The sequence below is a fragment of the Salvelinus namaycush genome, chromosome 22 (assembly GCF_016432855.1).
Source record: "Salvelinus namaycush isolate Seneca chromosome 22, SaNama_1.0, whole genome shotgun sequence".
Taxonomy (NCBI): domain Eukaryota; kingdom Metazoa; phylum Chordata; class Actinopteri; order Salmoniformes; family Salmonidae; genus Salvelinus; species Salvelinus namaycush.
In genome coordinates, this window is record NC_052328.1 from 16,975,806 (window position 1) to 16,994,523 (window position 18,718).

Consider the following 18,718-nt stretch of genomic DNA (forward strand, 5'->3'; position numbering starts at 1 on the left):
CTACTTGACCTTTGAAATGATAGTATTCCCTAAATGTAACTTAATAACGAATGATGTTGAAGGGCACAGGGTAATTTCATTATAGCCTATGTTTTGGAACTTGCCTATTTTGAGGACTTAGACTGACAATTTCTTATTTTTTCTAGCTGCAGGGACCGAGGGCCTCTGTGTTGAGTGGAATCTGTGTGATTTGTTAAGTGTGGTTGGAGGTGCTGGGTTTTCCACCTGGGGCAACAGGGAGAGACATTCGTCTAGCTTTAAGGGGGCATCTGGGAAAGTGGTTCACCTAGTTTGCCTGCTCTTGGGAGAGGCGGCGACAAGCCCCATCCTTAGTCCTGGAAGAGGAGCCATGGCATCTGTCCTCCCGCTCAACACTTTAACTGGGCGGAGATAGGGAAAGATGGCGGGAAGAGTAGAAATGAAGAGGGGGTAGACAAACAAGTTGAGGAATGCAAATGGAGCGACAAATGGAACATATTCAATCCCTGCTACAGATGGAACTCTGAGCTGTCACACCTCTGAATCACAGGCAGAGAGGCACATGCAGATATGCACTGCATGGTTATATCAGCATGATCCATTATTACCTTTCAACTTTGGTAGCTACACCGCTGTAAATCCAAGCCAGTTGGTGGCCGCATTCTACAGAGCTGGTTTGGGTTGAGGATTATACCTGTATCTACAGTATCCATATATGACCTCTGTGTTTCCCTCTGTATTAGGACCTGCATTTGCATGAAAACTCCTGTTTGACTACTGAGAAGCCTGACCGCCGCTGTATGACTCATACTGACAGGGACATGGAAGGGAGGGAGTGAGGTAATTGGGTAGGCGGAGGAGGGAAACATCAGCTGCGTTGAAGTCGCTCTCCCCCCCACCTGAAGGATGAAGTCAGTCAGCCTGCCTGTGGAACTCCAGTCTGGCTCTGATCTAATCAGAACCTAGGAGAGACGCCAGCAAGATGGATCAGCCCTGCCACAGCCTCCACCGAGGGCTCTGTGTGGGCTGAGGCACCAGGGCATGCTGGTGGGAGTGGGGCATCTAAACATTGGTACTGGTGCCAGGCAGCCCGCCCCCTCAATGGCTATTGTGAGCAGTGCAGCGAAAGCCCTAATTTCCTCAACAATGGGAGGTAGCCCTAGAGAGCCTAGGGCAGGGGTATTGAGGAGAATGGTACTAGCATTTTTAGGTTGGCACACTGCAGCAAACCCCCACCTCTCCCGCATGGAGTTATGATAATGGTGGATGAGAAGAGGCACGGGTACTGAATATAGCATTGGCTCTTGTAGTGAGTAGCAGAGTATAGGGATACGCAGGCAGTGTGATACATCCTGTCAGTTTGACCGTCATAGTCTGTTTTCCATGTCTGACACAAGACACCGTCCTAACGTCTTGTCTATATGCGCTCAATGTTCCGGCACAATCAAGGAAAGAAGGAAAACAGCAGATGAACACAGTGGCCGGGGTTGTGTGAAAAAACCTGCTGCGCTGACGCCTTAGGAGGCCCAGCCAGATCTATGCATCAACACAGCTAGGGTTGAAATCTGCTCCAGTTTGAGAGGTCGCCAGGCGCCGCGGCCAACCTGTCACTGCTGCTGGGCCACTGCACCCAGGAGGGAGTTGCTGATGCCAGTCCTGCTGCCAAACACATTGCTTTAATGTTAGGGAAATGTTATGTTTGCCTGTGAGCAGCTCTGCTGAGGTTTTCACATAAGGGGATGTCAGATTCTGAAAGCAATCTATCACAATATTTGCTCTCACAAATGGAATTATGTACCGCCATATTGTGAATTATAGTAACATGGAAGAATTTTGGCTTTTCACCATACATTTTTATAAAAAATTGTTCACTGAGACGTTTGCTAATGGTCATAGTGCATCTTATAAAAATCCAGGTCCTCTGTATTCTCCCAAGTGATGGTTGATTGAGCATGACTAAAAGACCTGACACCTAAAACATGTGACACAAACACAGGTGCTGGTTCTCCTGCGCTTTGCACCTACCGCTGTTGACAGATTGAGTGCCCAAAGCCCCCAATGTTGTGGTTCTGTGAACTGTGAAGAAATCACTTGGCTTGGTTGTGCTATTCCCTTTTGCCCTCTGTGGTGGGTATATTGACTGCTCTGTCCTTCACACTCACTTTCACCGCAGTGGTGGGCAACAAATCACTGGTGAAACACATGACATATTATCTATTGTTTATGTATAAAGGAGTATGTCGTTGATTAATTGGTTTAGCCAGGGTGCACAACAGAGTTTTCCTCTCTTACTACACCTGACATTTCAGTCATTTAGCAGACACTCTTATCCAGAGGGACTTAGTTAGTGCATTCATCTTGAAATACCTTTGTGTATATATAGTGTAGCTATGTGGACACCTCTTCAAATGAGTGGATATGGATATTTCAGCCACACCCGTTGCAGACAGGTGTATAAAATCGAGCACACAGCCATGTAATCGCCATAGATAAACATTGGCAGTAGAATGACCCGTACTGAAGAGCTCAGTGACTTTCAACGTGGCACCGTCATAGGATGGCACCTTTCCAACAAGTCAGTACGTCAAATTTCTGCCCAGCTAGAGCTGCCCGGTCAACTGTAAGTGCTGTTATTGTGAAGTGGAAACGTCTAGGAGCAACAATGGCTCAGCCGCGAAGTGGTAGGCCACACAAGCTCACAGAATGGGACCGCCGAGTGCTGAAGCGTGTAGCGCGTAAAAATCATCTGTCCTCGGTTGCAACACTCACTACCGAGTTCCAAACTGCCTCTAGAAGCAACATCAGCACAAGAACTGTTCGTCGGGAGGTTCATGAAATGGGTTTCCATGGCTGAGCAGCTTGCCAAAAAGCCTAAGATCACCATGCGCAAGGCCTTCATCTGGCAGTCCGACGGACGATTCAGGGTTTGGCGGATGCCAGGTCTACGCTACCTGCCCGAATGCAGTGCCAACTTTGAAGTTTGGTGGAGGAGGAATAATAATCTGGGGCTGTTCATGGTTCGGGCTAGGCCCCTCAGCTCCAGTGAAGGGGAATCTTAACGCTACAGCATACAATGACATTCTAGATGATTCTGTGCTTCCAGCTTTGTGGCAACAGTTTGGGGAAGGACCTTTCCTATTTCAGCAATGCCCACGTGCACAATGGCCATGTGCACCATACAGAAATGGTTTGAATAACTCTGTGTGGAAGAACCTCAACCCCATCGAACACCTTTGGGATAAATTTGGAACGCCGACCTTGAGCCTGACCTCACATATGCTCTTGTGGCTGAATGGAAGCAAGTCCCCGCTCCAATGTTCCAACATCTAGTGGAAAACCTTCCCAGAAGAGTGAAGGCTGATAGCAGCAAATGGGGGACCATCTCCATATTAATGGTTTTGGAATGAGATGTTAAATGAGCAGGTGTCCACACACTTTTGGTCATGTAGTGTAGGTGAGACAACCACATATCACAGGCATAGTAAGTACACTTTTCCTCAAAGTAGTTATCAGCAAAGTCAAAGCTAGGAAGGGGGGGGATAAATTCTGTTGGTAAGTGATTTTTTTTCTTTTTTTTTCTCTCTCGGGGGTCTAGGTGAGGGGGATTATTTAAGATACTCTTTGAAGAGGTAGGGCTTTTTGGGCAGGGACTCTGCTGTCCTAGCTTCAGGGGAAAGCTGTTTCCACCAGTGTGGTGCCAAGACTGAGAAGAGCTTGAACTGGGCTGAGCGGGAGCTGCCCTCCCGTAGGGGTGCGAGGGCCAAGAGACCAGAGGTAGCAGAACGGAGTCCTCGGGTTGGGGTGTAGGGTTTGAGCATAGCCTGAAGGGAGGGGCAGTTCACATTGCTGCTCCGTAGGTAAGCACCATGATCTTGTAGTGGATGCGTGCTTCGACTGGAAGTCAGGAGTGTGCGGAGGAACGGGGTGACATGGGAGAACATGGGAAGGTTGAAACCAGACGGGCTGCAGGATGGCACAAGCGGGGAGCCCAGCCAACAGCTAGTTGCAGTAGTCCAGATGGGACATGGCGAGTGCCTGGTTTAGGACCTTTGCCGCTTCCTGTGTGAGGTAGGGTCATGCTCTACGGATGTTGTGGAGCATGAACCTGCAGGATCGAGTCACTGCTTTGATGTTTGCAGAGAACAACAGGGTGTTGTCCAGGGTCACACCAAGGTTCTTTGCACACTTGGAGGGCGACATTGTGGAGTTGTCAACTGTGACGGAGAGGTTTTTTTAGCGGGTAGGCCTTCCACGAGAGGAAGAGCAGCTTCGTGTTGTCGAGGTTGAGCATGAGGTGGTGGACCAACGTATGAGATATGAGTCGAGTGTATCAAGGAGTCAAGCTTATTGAGTAACTCTCCAAGGGCACCTGGTGGGCGATAGATGACAACAATATTAAGCTTGAGCGTACAAGTGACATTGACGGCATGGAATTCAATGAGCAGATGGACAAGTGAGAGAATCTCCAGTTAGGAGAAATGAGTAGCCCTGTGCCACCACCGCGACGGCCTGATGCTCTTTGACTATGAGAGGAAACGTAGTCAGATGAGGAAAGAGCAGCTGGAGTAGCAGTGTTCTCTGGGGTGATCCATGTCTCCATCAGGGCCAAAAGGTCAAGGGACTGAAGGGCAGCATATCAAATTTAAGAAATAGTGGGACTGAGACGGAAGGGAATTCCCCTTGAAACACCATTTTCTGTTTCACCTTCCCTTCGTTTCAGGGTGGTTTGAGCTCATTAAGTCCACTTGTTTGCCCATTGGTTTATCCTATTGTTTAGACCTGCCACTAGGTCAGTAGTAGCAGACCACGGTTTAAGATTGTTCTGCTTAATTATAGTTGACCTCTGCTTTAAACGTGAGTTCACTTTTTTGTTGTTGTGGGGGGTTGTGTGTGTGTGTGTCGGGTGAGTATGAAGGGTGGCGTGGCTCTAGAGGCTATGAAACAAACAGCCAATCCAAATTCCAGAGGTACAGCCAGTGAAAGACCACACAATCCCTTTTACTGCTCTGTGAGCTCTGAGGTGTGAAAGGCATGCAGATTGGAAAGGGGATTTTTACAATCCGTTTTCTTTCTCTCATACGCTTTGCTGTTGGTTTTGAGTTGACACTGAGGATCGGATACAATAATGTACATTATTTCAACACTGACTGTTATTGTGGTCTCTTTTTGGCCTCTTTCACCCTACAATAACATTTCCTGAGAATTAATAAATCAGTCAGTGTTTATTCTAACAATGCCCAAATAACAGACACCTAATAAAAGGATTAGCAGTAAACCCGTAAAGGTATATGCTCATTTGTCCTGTGTTGGCCCGTGCTAATGGTATGTGGTTGCTTGCGATGTCATGCAGCAAGGGTCGTGATCAGTAGGTATGAAATAGAAAACGTTTTGAGTGAAATGGGTGGGGAGGTACAGTATTACCTGATCCGAATATTGTGCTCTGTCAAGGATGTTTGTTTCAGAGCAGATCCCATGCTCCCTGGCAACCTAGCAATGCAAAGGGATTGGTCACGACATCTTTTCACACTGTTCGTTTTCTCCTATCCAAATTTGAAATTGGGTAAGGACTTACCTTTTCTTTCATCCCCCTCTGTTCCTTTGTCATCGTCTTAACTACCGTCCGTCAAGGTGTAGCAGCTCTAACCCAACACGGCTGTTGTGGTGTTATTTTATCCTTACAAAAGTGCCCCCTCCCGTTGCACATGTCACAACAGCCCAGGAAGCTCATTTCCCGGTGTGAAATAGCTGCAGTGAAGGTGACACACAAGGCGCAGAGTAAATCTCTCTGGCATGGGCCCGGGCTGCCTCATAAATGTTGAATGGGGGAACGCGAGGGTACGTGGCGTCATGAATTATACACATTAGGAGCCAGGGATAATTTCCACACTGCGCACGGCCTTGAACGAGACTAAACTGATAGGACGAAGCCAAAACACCTTTTCTCTCCTCCGCTGTCCATTTGTCTCTTTTAATGTGTCTCCTCAAGGTCTCTCTCGCTCTGTGTTGCCGACCAATGGCCTCATGGTAATGGTCTGCAGGTGCACTGAGCTCTTATTGACCTCTGGATGGTCTTCAATGGAGTTTTAGGAGTAGATGAGATGTGCCATCTTTTGGTGCTAAAATACAATGGGGGGTGGTAGGTTTTGAGAACTTGAAAGATGTGAAAAACTTATTTGTATTTATTTATTTTTACTCTTAACTGATAATAGCTTATTAAATCTATGCAAATGATTCTACGTTTAACTGAAATAGGTCATCTTCTCATCCTTTTACCTCATCTTCTTTGCAGTAATGAAGTATGAGTCTCTGTTCTCTGAGGGAACCCTCCGGAACCTGTCCATCCAGTTCCACCTGGAATGTGGCTACACGTCTCTGACCTACTATGAGTACAACCCAGCCAAGGAGCACTTTCAACGGGCCAAGGAACTCTCTGGCCTAGATATGAACATGATAGGTAGGTACAGTAGGCTTGGACCGGTCTCAACATACAGTAACAGCTTGACTGTTTTAGAAGGCCTACAGTTTTGGTCAGGGAAGTGTATGTGTAACATGGTAATTGGATGAGGTCTTCGCTTCATGCAGGTGCTCTGGGCAAACGGACTCGTTTCCAGCAGAACTTCCTTGCCCAGCTGATCCTGGATGTCAAGCGTAAGGAAGACATCCCAGCCCCTGAGCCAGACAGTGAGCTGACCCTCTCCCCCACCCCACTGGCCAGCCTGCCCAAGGTAAGCACTCTACACCTTTCACCTTCACCCTCTCTCACTTTGGGTGGCAAATCCAGTGTGATACTCAGTGTCAACAGCAGAGGGGGATCTCCACCCCTCAATAACTGATGTGATATTCTGTAGTGATGGAGGCCTTGGAAAATCAGGACGAAAGTGACTGCAGGGAGAATTCCCATTCTCTGTCTTTCTACAGTGAGAAGTCGGTGGGGGGTAGGTTTATTGCATTCTAGAACGGCTGTTCGGCCTCATTTGTCAGGTCAGGCGTAGCCAGTGTCCATGCCGAGCTTGCCTTTGGCTTGGCGGAGAGGGAGGACAGGTTTTTTGTGGGCTATTTTCAGGAGACCCATTCCTCAAGCCACTCAAGTCAGATCCCTAGATACCTCTGTTTTGTTTTGAAAGTTTTTAATATTCTTTTATGGCATGTTACCAGCAACCACATTACTTTCCCTTCATTGGATAATGACCTTGCCCTCAGACTCACAGCACTGAGAATGGTCCAGTTACCATTAGTACTACCCTTAGGTTTCTACCATTTTACTGATTTATGCATATCCCATGGATGGGGTGTGCAGTACAGAACTGGGATATGTTGCGATTCCCTCCGTTTTGTGGCTCACTGAACATGGGTACAGTGCTATGATGTCACTGAATGAAGGGTGACGATTAGAGCCCAACGATATAGGATTTTTGGGTCTCTTACCGATTTTTAGTTAGGCGAAAGGCAGTGATTTACAGATATATCTGCCGATTAGGGATGTTAATCGGTTAGCTGCCGAAAATACATTTGACCGTTTATGCTTATCGGTCTATAGGTTAATTTGCATCATTTGGTGGAATTAAATTAGCCAGTGTGTACAGAGCCTAGTTTGAGGAGCAGAATGGCCTACCACCTGTCAGACAGCTCGAGAGGGGCTCCTCATGAAGCCTGTAGGTTACTGGAGTGAAATCTGCTTTTGTAAGCCTAGTCACTGAGCAAGAAATGAAAATTCTAAATGCAATCTTGTTACAAACGTTGGTTGCCACGATTAAAAAGGAGCTATTTTTCCCCCAATCTCAACTCGTAAAGCACGCCTCCCATTCGCCACTCGGATGCGTAGGCTATAGCCTGCCTACGGTTGACTATCAGCGTGTCACCCACCACTTTGTAATGGGAGATTGAAGCGATATAATTGTTTGAAACCTGAACGTTTTACTTTACTTCAAATCATGAGGCATGTTTTACCTGGCTTCAAAGTAGCCATGCGAAAATCCATCCGTAGGAACGTGGAGGCAATTATTTTATAAAGACTTCCTCATGCCATTGTTCCATTGGTTTTCATATCAACTATCTTTCATTGTCCATAGGCCAAAGTGACAATCCTAGTCATATTAGCAACCTATTATTGTAGCTGCTATTATATTCCCCCTCTTTCTAAGTTTCTGATGGAGATTTTCATCTGTCACATATGGAACTGCTCGCATGAGGTGCGCTGTTTAGGACTGTGTTTTCCGCAAATTGCATTTTGGCAAATGTTTGAAAATTACTGGAGTTGCATGTTTAATAATAGGCTACGGTCTTTTGACTGTAAGACGATAGGCTTGCTATTGTTGCATGTTTCCATTAAGTTCTTAATGAAAAATGTCTGGTCCTTGTATGCATGCATGGTATCAGAGGAAGAAGCGAGATGTTTCACTCGGCAAAATCTGTACAATGCTTTACTATGGGCTTATTCAGGGCCTAAGCTTGTCGCCTGCCTTCTCGCCTTGGGACGACTCCCGTTGTTAGGGCGGAAAATAAGCATCTCGTCATTATATACAGACTTCTGATAGTATTTTCAGTTGGTCACGTCATTTTACTGTTTCAATTTTTTTTTTTTTTTTTACTGTTTGTTGACCGGTTAATGACGGTCAGTTTTGTTGGCAGCAAAATTGACTGTAGTTTCCATCCCTGCGGTCAAATGTATTTTTTTTTTTATTTTTTATTTTTTTTTATAAAGAGTTGGAATGTATTATTTATTTTTACACATTGTTCTCCCTGAAGATTAACAGATGCACTAAATTATGATTTCTTAACTAAATATGTAAAATTACATTATTTTATTTGTGGTTATGTGATGACCACCAAAAAGTAATCATATCCTCTAAATACAAAACACTTGTTCAGTTTTCCATGTTAGGTACAACTTAATTATTTTTCTAGAAGAATGCATTAGGTTTTGTGCTGAAGCGCTACAAGAACACTAATAAACAAGGACTGAATGAATTAAACTGTCTCAAAGTATATCTGCAACTCCGCTGTTCAAGTTCAAACTATGCAGTGAAATGCAGTAACATGCAGTTTGTAATGTCACTACTAGATGTCAGCATCCGCATTTGTATTGAGTAGATTGCCTACAGTGCTTTAAAACAATCAAATGTCATGTAAAGAAACACTTTATGGCAACCCCGCAATGAAAGATTGTTCCGGCAAATACACGCTAGCTGTTAATTACGAAAATGTTTTCTCATGAATGCAAACACATGGTCTGAATCATAGATCTACACCAACTGTCTTTCTTTTTGCAGATTGTGTATTTTGGGAAAAAAACAAATAAGCCCACTAACATAATAGGCCCAGACAGTAACGGTGTTATTTTTTTATGGAGGATGAGTTCACTTTGGCGCCAGTCCAGTGTCGGCACATAAGAAACACAGTTTGCTTGCTAGCTAGGCTAACTACCTTACTGGCTAGCCAGCTAATGTTAAGTAAGCATGTGATTAGTACAGGGCTGCTGGCTTGGTGAAGTGTACTTTATTATTTACTTATTGAAATACGCTGTCGCTGGCTGTGGCAAGCTACTCGGCGTCAAACCGCCATGCCTACTCTCTCACGTCGTGACTTACGGTCTGAATGATGTTCAATGAGCAGCTTGTTGAACAAATCAAAAAATTACTGCAAATGAGCAAACATATTTGTTTATTCTATGTACTGGATATAATAACAAATATTTCTGTGCAAGGCTAGTATCTGCTGATATCAGTCAACCTGTTTATCGGTCGGGCTCTAGTGACGACAGGATGCTAGGTGATTGGCCAGCACGCCCGTGGAGCGGCTGTCCGTGCAGGAAAGAGCCACGTACCCAAAGGACCCCGAGAGAGTGGAAACAAGTTGCACTGTGCGCGCCTGTCAGCTCTGCATGAATCAGACCCCAGACCCACTGACTCTCTCGGTCTCACACACACACACTTACCCCTACCTGATCCTCCATATCCACTCTGCTCACCACTGCAATGCACCTCAACCCCAGGCTTCATGATCTGAGGAGACTCCTCTCGCCACAGATTTGCTCTCAAGTTCTCTGTTCTAAATTAGATGAATTGTGAAGCTACATAGTATGGTTACACAGATATGTGATCCGGGTAGGCATTCTATCGCTATACTGTACATTTGAGATTTTAGTAATTTAGCAGACACTCTTATCCAGAGCAGTTTACAATTAGTGAGTTCATCTTAAGATACAGTACATGACCAAAAGTGTGTGGACACCTGCTTATCGAACATCTCATTCCAAAATCATGGGCATTAATATGGAGTTGTTCCCCCCTTTGCTGCTATAACAGCCTCCACTCTCCTGGGAAGGCTTTCCACTAGATGTTGGAACATTGCAATAGAATCCCCATTCAGCCACTAGCATTAGTGAGGCCTGGCTTGCAGTCGGCGTTCCAATTCATCACAAAAGTGTTCGATGGGGTTGAGGTCAGGGCTCTGTGCAGGCCAGTCAAGTTCTTCCTCGCCGATTTCGACAAACCATTTCTGTATGGACCTTGCTTTGTGCACGGGGGCATTGTCATACTGACAGGTAGCGTTCACCTGGCATCCGCCAAACCCAGATTCGTCCGTCGAGATGGTGAAGCGTTGCCACTGCTCCCGAGTCCAATGGCGGCGAGGTATTTAAGATGCTCTTTAAATGTTTTTGGAAGATGGGCAGCGATTCTCCTGTCCTGACTTTAGGGTGAAGCTTGTTCCACCATTGGGATGCCAGGACAGAGGAGAGCTTTGACTGGGTTGTGCGGGAGCTGCCCTCCCGTAGGGGAGGGAGAGCAAGAGACCAAAGTTGGTGGAACGGAGTGCTCTGAGATGTAGTGTTTGACAATAGCCTGAAGGTAAGGAGGGGCAGTAACCCCTTGCTGCTCGGTAGGCAAGCACCAGGGTCTTGAAGATGATGCAAGCTTCGACTGGAAGCCAGTGGAGTGTGCTGTACAGTCTAGGCTTCATCCTTGAATCCATACTCATTTTGAATGGGCCCCGAACTGCAGCGCGTGAAGTGCAGATTTTTTTTTTTGATGAACGATATTGATTTTTGTTTTCAATAGATTTTTGCTGCTGAGATGTACAGCATGGAGGTTATTACTTAGAATGTAGTGCTGATTGAATAACTATTGCCCTGTATTACCCTGACCTGAGCTATTTTTTTTTACCATGAACCCTTTAACCTGTCCACAAGGATGAAGCATCTGAGCCCAGTAGATTGATTTGAAGATTAGAGAAAGCAGGCAGCTCTGTCATGGACATGGTGGTTTTATGATCCAGCAGCATCACGCGATGATCTGACACTCCTGTCCAGGGACGTTCTCCAAGCCAAGCATGTGGGCCAGTCACCTGCTGACACTTCAGGGGCTAAGCTATCTTCTGCTGTCTATCTAATCCATCTGACTCTGTCATCATCTCAGCCCCGTCTCTCCCTGCTAGAACAATCAAATATCCAGTCAGTAGAGCCACACAGCAGTGGAGAGCAGAGGTGAGGCAGACAGCGCCCAGCTGTTTAACTCTCACCCTGGGCCCAAACCGTGTCACTCCCCCCATGATGAAGTGCCTATTAGAGGCCCATGGCGTAGTGGGTTCACACACACACACACACACACACACACACACACTTATATATACACACTAAAAAGTATGGCAAGTGGAAAGGGCCTCCACAAGCACAAGGGGCCCCGTGGTGGGTGTTGGAGACCCTGGTTTGGGCTGAACCCTACCCAACAATGTCAAAGGACAAAGGTGAAGGAGGGTGTTTGCTGAATGTCACACACACAGACACACTCAGAAACATGCAGACTTTCCAGATGGAATGAAGGGTGAGAGAAAGCAGAGGGGGCTGTTATTTTATTTTGTTTATCCCCTCTGACCGGTCTGTATTCAACTTGTGATCCGTCTTGGTTTCCCTCGTATTTCATCCTATCTGCATTTTTCTATCCTGCTGGGGTTCTGCTTGTACCTATACTAAATCAGACTCCACCGGCCCCTCTGGTCCTGTTGCCAGTGGTGTGTGTGTGTAAGTTGGCGTGTGTCAAGTGTGTATGTCAAGATGGCTGACCTCCACTCTCAAGTGGAGGCTTCACTCATTGTCCTCTTGAATATCTACTGTCAAAATGACAAACAGTGGGCCACTTGTGTATGTAAACTTCTGACTTCAACTGTACATAGCGTTGTCCTACCAACGTATTTATCTGCATAACATCCTATCGCATGATTCTCTTCCCAACAGGCAAATTGGCAGAACACATTACTCTGCAGCAGATAAAAAAACATTAAACCCTTTGACAGGGCTCCAGACTTACATTTTCCACAGTGCCACCAACTTTTTGAGTTGGTGTCACCAGCCCACGATTTGGCCGCACATTTTTTTTTTCTCCCACAGCATCACACAATATAATTGGTCATTCATCTTATGAAGTCATTCAGTGCTTTCGACAGTGTAATAGACTACTGAGATGGTGGGCTATTCAATAAATACGTTGTTTCATCTAACGTGTCCAAGCAGGCATTCATAATAAAGCAACCTAATCCGAAGACTCATGAATCTTAAAGCCGTGTCAAATATCTTTTGTCTTAATATAGTTGCTTTTGAGCTCAATAATAGATAAATAAAATTAAACCCGGCTCGCCACAGGAGTCGCTAGAGGAGTAGGTGGAGCGCAGTGGGACAAGGACATCCCAGCCGGCCAAACCCTCCCCTAACCCGGATGACGCTGGGCCAACTGTGCGTCGCCTCATGGGTCTCCAGGTCGCGGCCGGCTTCGCAACAGCCTGGGATCGAACCGTAAAGGGAATCTTACCGCTACAATATACAATGGCATTCTAGATGATTCTGTGCTTCCAACTTTGCGGCAACAGTTTGGGGAAGGCCCTTTCCTGTTTCAGCATGACAATGCCCCTGTGCACAAAGCGAGGTCCATATAGTAATGGTTTGTCGAGATCAGTGTGGGATCGCACAACATCAGTGCCCAACCTCACTAATGTCCTTGTGGCTGAATGAAGCAATTCCACGCAGCAATGTTCCAACATATAGTGGAAAGCCTTCCCAGAAGAGTGGAGGCTGTTATAGCAGCAAAGGGGTGGCCAACACCATATTAATGCCCTTGATTTTGGAACAAGATTTTTGACGAGTAGGTGTTCACATTCTTTTGGTCATGCGCTGTATATTGTAATCAAAGTTATAATATAAAGTGTTATAAGTAGTGGTCTGATAGGTTGTAGCAAACTACTTGCTAGCATTATCAATCTGTTATTAGCCTACCTATATATTGGGATGATGCACTTACAGATGTCTCTTGAGGTAATTTCCCATGGAAATGTTGCAATCGGTCTACACTAAGTAAAGTGGCTCCAAACATGGCCCTCTTTTCAACCGGGAGCTTTTACCACTGGGAGAGTACCCACTTCATGTTTCTTATTTGCATCAATGATTTGTTGCCGCCAAATTGCAAATAATACTGAAAAGATCTCAATCATTCAACTCTTATATTGTCGACTTACTAGTCAGATTTGAGTAATTTAGTCTCATTTTCCTCAACCCAAATGAAAAATATTTGTATTTTTTTTCCCCTGGGTCTTTTTAGTCAGTTATCGTCTCTTCAATTGCCACTGAAAGAAGTGTTTGACTAATTTCTGTCACTATTTTGGTGATGAAATTAACACAGTACTGGACATTCCATACAATGACTGATCCTACGTCGTCCTGTCTGTGGTGGGGATCCTGCTTGCTCCCGGGCTCTGCTTCTCAGACCACTAATGCTCTCATTACAGGCTAAGGGGGGGGGGGGGGTAAATGGGCTCAATCTAGCCCCATTAGCCAGAGCTCACTGGCTGGCTGGAATGGAGAGACGGAGAGAAATAGCACCACACAACATAGGCAGCAGGGTGAGACCCCAGTAGCAATTGACCCCGTCTTCCTCTGAGATAAGACCTTCTCAATGGCATGAAAATGGTGGCATGAACATACAATACTCTTATACCATGAAATACTTACTTTCAATCTGAGCTGAGGAATGCCAACCCTGTATATGAAATGTAAGAACCAATGACTGCGTGAGAGGTATGTGCATGGTACAAATACTCTGGATACTGTATTTAAGAAATACCAAGTGTACCCACCCAGTATTACTGTAATAGCTTGCACTAAGTGTAGACACAACCTTTCTGTGTACTTTGATCAATTGCCAAGTCTACGTTGTAATATGCAGACAAAGCACTTTGTCAGTCAAAAAAGGAATTAGGATTCATTCTTCAACAAAAGCAGGTTCTTGAATTGTGACGTGTTCTTTCTGTCCTATGGAACATTGCGTGTCATGCACCATTGAGGAGGGTTTCAGTCAAAAATGCAGATAAAGTAGAGGCACTTGATGCAAAAAGACAATCTGGGATTAAGCTCCAGATTTGCCACAGATGGCTGGTTCTTTTATCAGCTGGTGAGGGAAAGCAGACGGGGGTAAAACGATTAGGAGAACATCACAGGGAAGGGGGGAATTACAATAGGGAAAGCAAATGGAACAACTATTTTGGTTTTGAACATTTAACTGTCTCTGTGATATCTGGAGTGGATGCAGGTGAATGCATGATAAAACCACCACTGAGTCAGTCAGCCATCCTGTAGATGGCTTACTTTGGTGGGCTGACCTTTGTTTTCCTAAGTGTGGGTCCGTGTGAGTGTAACCATGGGTGTGTATTCTGACCCAGACACCTGGCGGACAGGTGCAGCCTGTGACGCAGGGCATCGTTAGCTTCCTCTTTTCAAGGGCCACAGGGAACCAGGAACTCTGGACTTCCAAACCCTTCAAGATGGTGCCATTTTCCTGGGTGTTCCTGACAGTTAAACCCTACAGGGTGTTTATGCTGGCCAGAGAATTTGGGTGGTGGGCTGTTGGACTTTTTCAGTTTTTGCCTTGTGTGTGCCTTAGACTTGTTTACAAGTTAAGAAATTGGCCAAAACACGCATCCCCTTTTGTTTACTGTGATTTCAGTTCACAGTAATCATGAGCTCAGACATATTTTTTAGGGGTATGTTTGAGTGGTTGGGTGAGTGCATCCATGTGTTCACAAGCTGTGCATGGTAGCAGACTCTTTCTTTTGAAGCAAGACGTTTAGATTTTTCTCCTGGAACCAAATCTAAATGGGCCAGCCACATTCCAATTACATAAGACAAAAAAAGAGGAAAGTAACCTAGAGATGCAGAGAGTTAAGGATGATAAAGAGGAGTCCGAGGGGGGAAAGTGTGAGAGGAGTGCTTTTTGACCTGAGGAAGTAGCCATCACTCCCCTGGAAAAGTAATCTCTCAAAAAAAGCCCTGCCTCAACTTTCACTCCCAACTCCATGAATCCATCACTTTTAGTCACTGACGGTGGAGAACCACTTAAAAGGACTGCCTTACCTTTCTATGGTTGCCTGCCTGCGGTCATGATATGCTATTATTTGAAGGATGTGCTAGTAACCCCTTGCTGAGCTGTCTGGTATGTGTTTGGCCCAACAGGACCATGACCTCAGTGATGACACTGTGTTGAACCAGATCAACCTTGCTGAGCCTGGACAGTACCAGATGCCGGACCTCAGCGGTGAGGAGCAGGCCGTAATCCTGGGAATCTGGTAAGACGAAACACTATGATCTATGAACTAGTTAAGTCAGTCACCTAAGCGATCTACACTTGCAGGGTTAGACTAGTAGTACTCAAAGTAGTAGTCAAGAAATAAGTAACACAAAATCATAACTATGATTTGTGTCTATGGGCATGACTCTTCTAGTCAATTTAGAGCAGGGCTGTCAAGCATCCAGGCCGGATGGGGTTTGAGTAAAAAAAAATATATATATATATTTTTAGCATATTTTTACAGCAAGGAAATATATTTTCAGTGCGGCCCTCCGGACCTCGTTGAAGACCAAATGCGGTGCCCAGGACAGAATTAGTTTGACAGCCCTGGTCTAGAGTATAGTATGTTTTTGAATATTGCATAGTAAAGTGGTCGATTAGTCTTATTAACTTATAATACACTATGCCACTGTAACGGATATGAGTCAGCATGGTTGCTCATGGTCACGTGATGATAGCCCTGCCTGCGAACTTAAAAACCGGTGTCTGCCCTCGGACCAAAAGGGAATTTCCTCTTGGTCTCACGATCTAAGACATTGGTTGCTCCTTTGGGAGACCCAGGTTCATACACTACCTATAATGCAATGCACCACCCACCCAGTTGGTTTTGATAGTATGCCTTGGATGGCTACACATCGTTGTAATTCTAGCTGAAGTATCTGGTTATAAAAAGTACTTTGTCATTCATCAAGGAACGAACACGACATCTACATGTAAACACATCACACTCCGGCCAGCTCAGTGAATATAACCCCAATGCTCAATAAAGGTTACTAACAGTCTCAATTGTCAATATCAAGGCTGTTCCATTGTGAGACTAGATGTCAAGGGCTAGGAGGCCATTTTGTGTGGAATACAGTTAACCTTATTGACACTACAAGGATCAAATGATGAACATACCTATTATCTACGTCACCAATAGCAATCAAGATGTCGGGCTAAAATAAGGATGGCTGTCGAACACAATCCTTCAACGGTGATACATAAGCAACCCCGTCATCCGTCCTCCTCATTGATATAGTGAAATATATTTAAGCTTAGTCAAGGAGAAGGGTTAGCCAAGGTTTTCCATTTATTAAACCAGACACTTAAACCAGACACTAACATGATCAGTAAAAAAGATGTGCCTCCCAAGTGGCAGGCGAGGGATAGGATGGGATGGAGAGGTCATGTGAAGGTCTACAGAGGAGGTAGTTTTGTTCTCTAGGGTGCGCTGGGAGGCCCGGTGATTGACGACAGTGGGCCGAACTTCTGTCCCCGTTTTCACTGCTCCACCGACTGGAAAGATGGTGTGTGTGTGTGTGTGCGTGTCTGGGGTCTGCTAGTTCTACCACTTTATTATAAACTGTTTTTAGTCTGCCTTCTTGCCCGTGTTAGATTCCTTTTTTTTTCTTAAAGTCTGGTTGTCGGGGCCCCAGCCAAAGGGCCTTTTTTACGAGTATAGTTTTTCAGTCCTTTTGGAATAGGCCTCTCCCTCTACAGGGGAGAGGCCTATTCCAAACAAATGTAATAAATTTAATTAAACTTTACCAGCAATGTTAAAATCTTTTTATAGATGCCTTTTTATAATTTAACTGGATTATGACAGCTCTTAACAGTATATCACTGTTACTATTGCTTCATTTCATTGCAGGTTTTCATGCTTTTTAGGTTGCTTTTTTTGTTGTTCCATTTAGGATCTGTTTTCCGAAGCCTCCATCTGATATGGTTGCTACAGAGTGATGTCCTTGCTCCTGGCGTTTTCTATGCTTTTCTCCCCCTCCTGAGAGGTGTCAAAATGAGGCGATGGTGAGGCCAGCAGACTCTCTCCTCCTCTGTCTGTCTCTTTCTTTGCTTAGGAGTGAGTCAGAGGGATTTCAGAGTTCAGGGAGTGCTCTCACTCTCCGCCTCTCCTCCAAGCTCACTGTGACAGATGCCAAGAGCATGAGCGGCACAGGAAGGGACAAAGAAGGGTATGGGTGGGGGGAGGTGGAGTGAGAGAAGGGTAAACCGGAGAAAGGGAAGAAGGGACAAGGAGGGGAAAGGGGGTAGGTAAAGTGAAGGGAGGAAGGGTAAGAAAATTAAATGTAGAGAGGGGACGAGATTATTGTAGAGTGAACACTGTGGTCCAACTTCATTAGCTCTCATTGTATATCTGTTGCGCGATAGGGGTGGCCCCTCCCCCCTGAGCATGGTGGGTGGTACAGGTCCCCCCCTTCTGCTTTGTGTCCTCTTTTGGTACTCTGGTGCTTTGCCCCTCCTATCTGCTCCAGGGGTGAACCTCAGGGCTGTGTGCTGTATTAACCACATCTCTGCCTTGGGTTGGACAAAGGGGGAGTATCAGGTGTTACTCGTTACTCCTCTTCAGCACTTGGCCCTCATCAATGTTACAATTGTTTCTCCTCACAAATTCAATCTCTGTAAATTCCCTGTACGTCTCTAGAGACAGTCGTATCAAAGAGCACCACTTCCTTCTGCAGTTTGTCCCTTCATTTCCCTCCCTTCAATGGGCTAGGATCTAGAGGAGACTCCTGGCACATAGGAGCTCAATGACCCTATAGTGCAGAGTCAGTCTACATGTTGTGGGAACACAACCAACCCAGCTACACGTCATCCTCTGGGGCCACATTTTGATGTCGCTCTTTAATTGGGCATGTGTGAGAAGGCTGGTTAAAAAGTCTTCATCTCGCCTCGCGCCTGTTAAGTGACTAAATTGTAGGCGTGGAATAATTAGCCAACATAATTCCGCTGGGCTGCGATATAAATGGATTGACTGATCGTTGAAAATGGATTAACCGCTGGTCTCAGGAGGGGGATTGGTGTGGGTCATGTAAGGGGGTAGCACACCAGCTTCCCGCTTATCTGTAACGCAATAATACACCCGAAAACCCCTGTCGCCATGGTTAATAATTACTTAAACTCCCTGGAATTCTGTGCCATGCAGTTTTGGGGTAAGAGAAACCATCCTTTGTGATTTGAATAGCTGACATGTTATCTTTTTGAGTTTTTCCCTTTAGTCTGCTGAATGTCCAAGGATGCTTCCCACAACTCCATTCTCTCTGTGGTCCAGTGACCATGCAGAACTGCTGAGAGGTTTTCAAAGCAGTTTTTAAAACTTCACCTACAGTACCTGCATAACACTCAATGTGTATCCT

General features: G+C 45.5%; 1 protein-coding gene across 1 annotated transcript in view; it reads left to right on the forward strand.

The window, feature by feature from the left end:
- Window positions 1-18,718, forward strand: part of ttc27 (tetratricopeptide repeat domain 27) — a 124,726-nt gene that overhangs the window by 30,420 nt on the left and 75,588 nt on the right. The window contains exons 6-8 of the mRNA XM_038960503.1: window positions 6,269-6,433; window positions 6,562-6,704; window positions 15,470-15,582. Coding sequence (XP_038816431.1) covers window positions 6,269-6,433; window positions 6,562-6,704; window positions 15,470-15,582 — 421 coding nt within the window. The remainder of the gene's footprint in view (window positions 1-6,268; window positions 6,434-6,561; window positions 6,705-15,469; window positions 15,583-18,718) is intronic.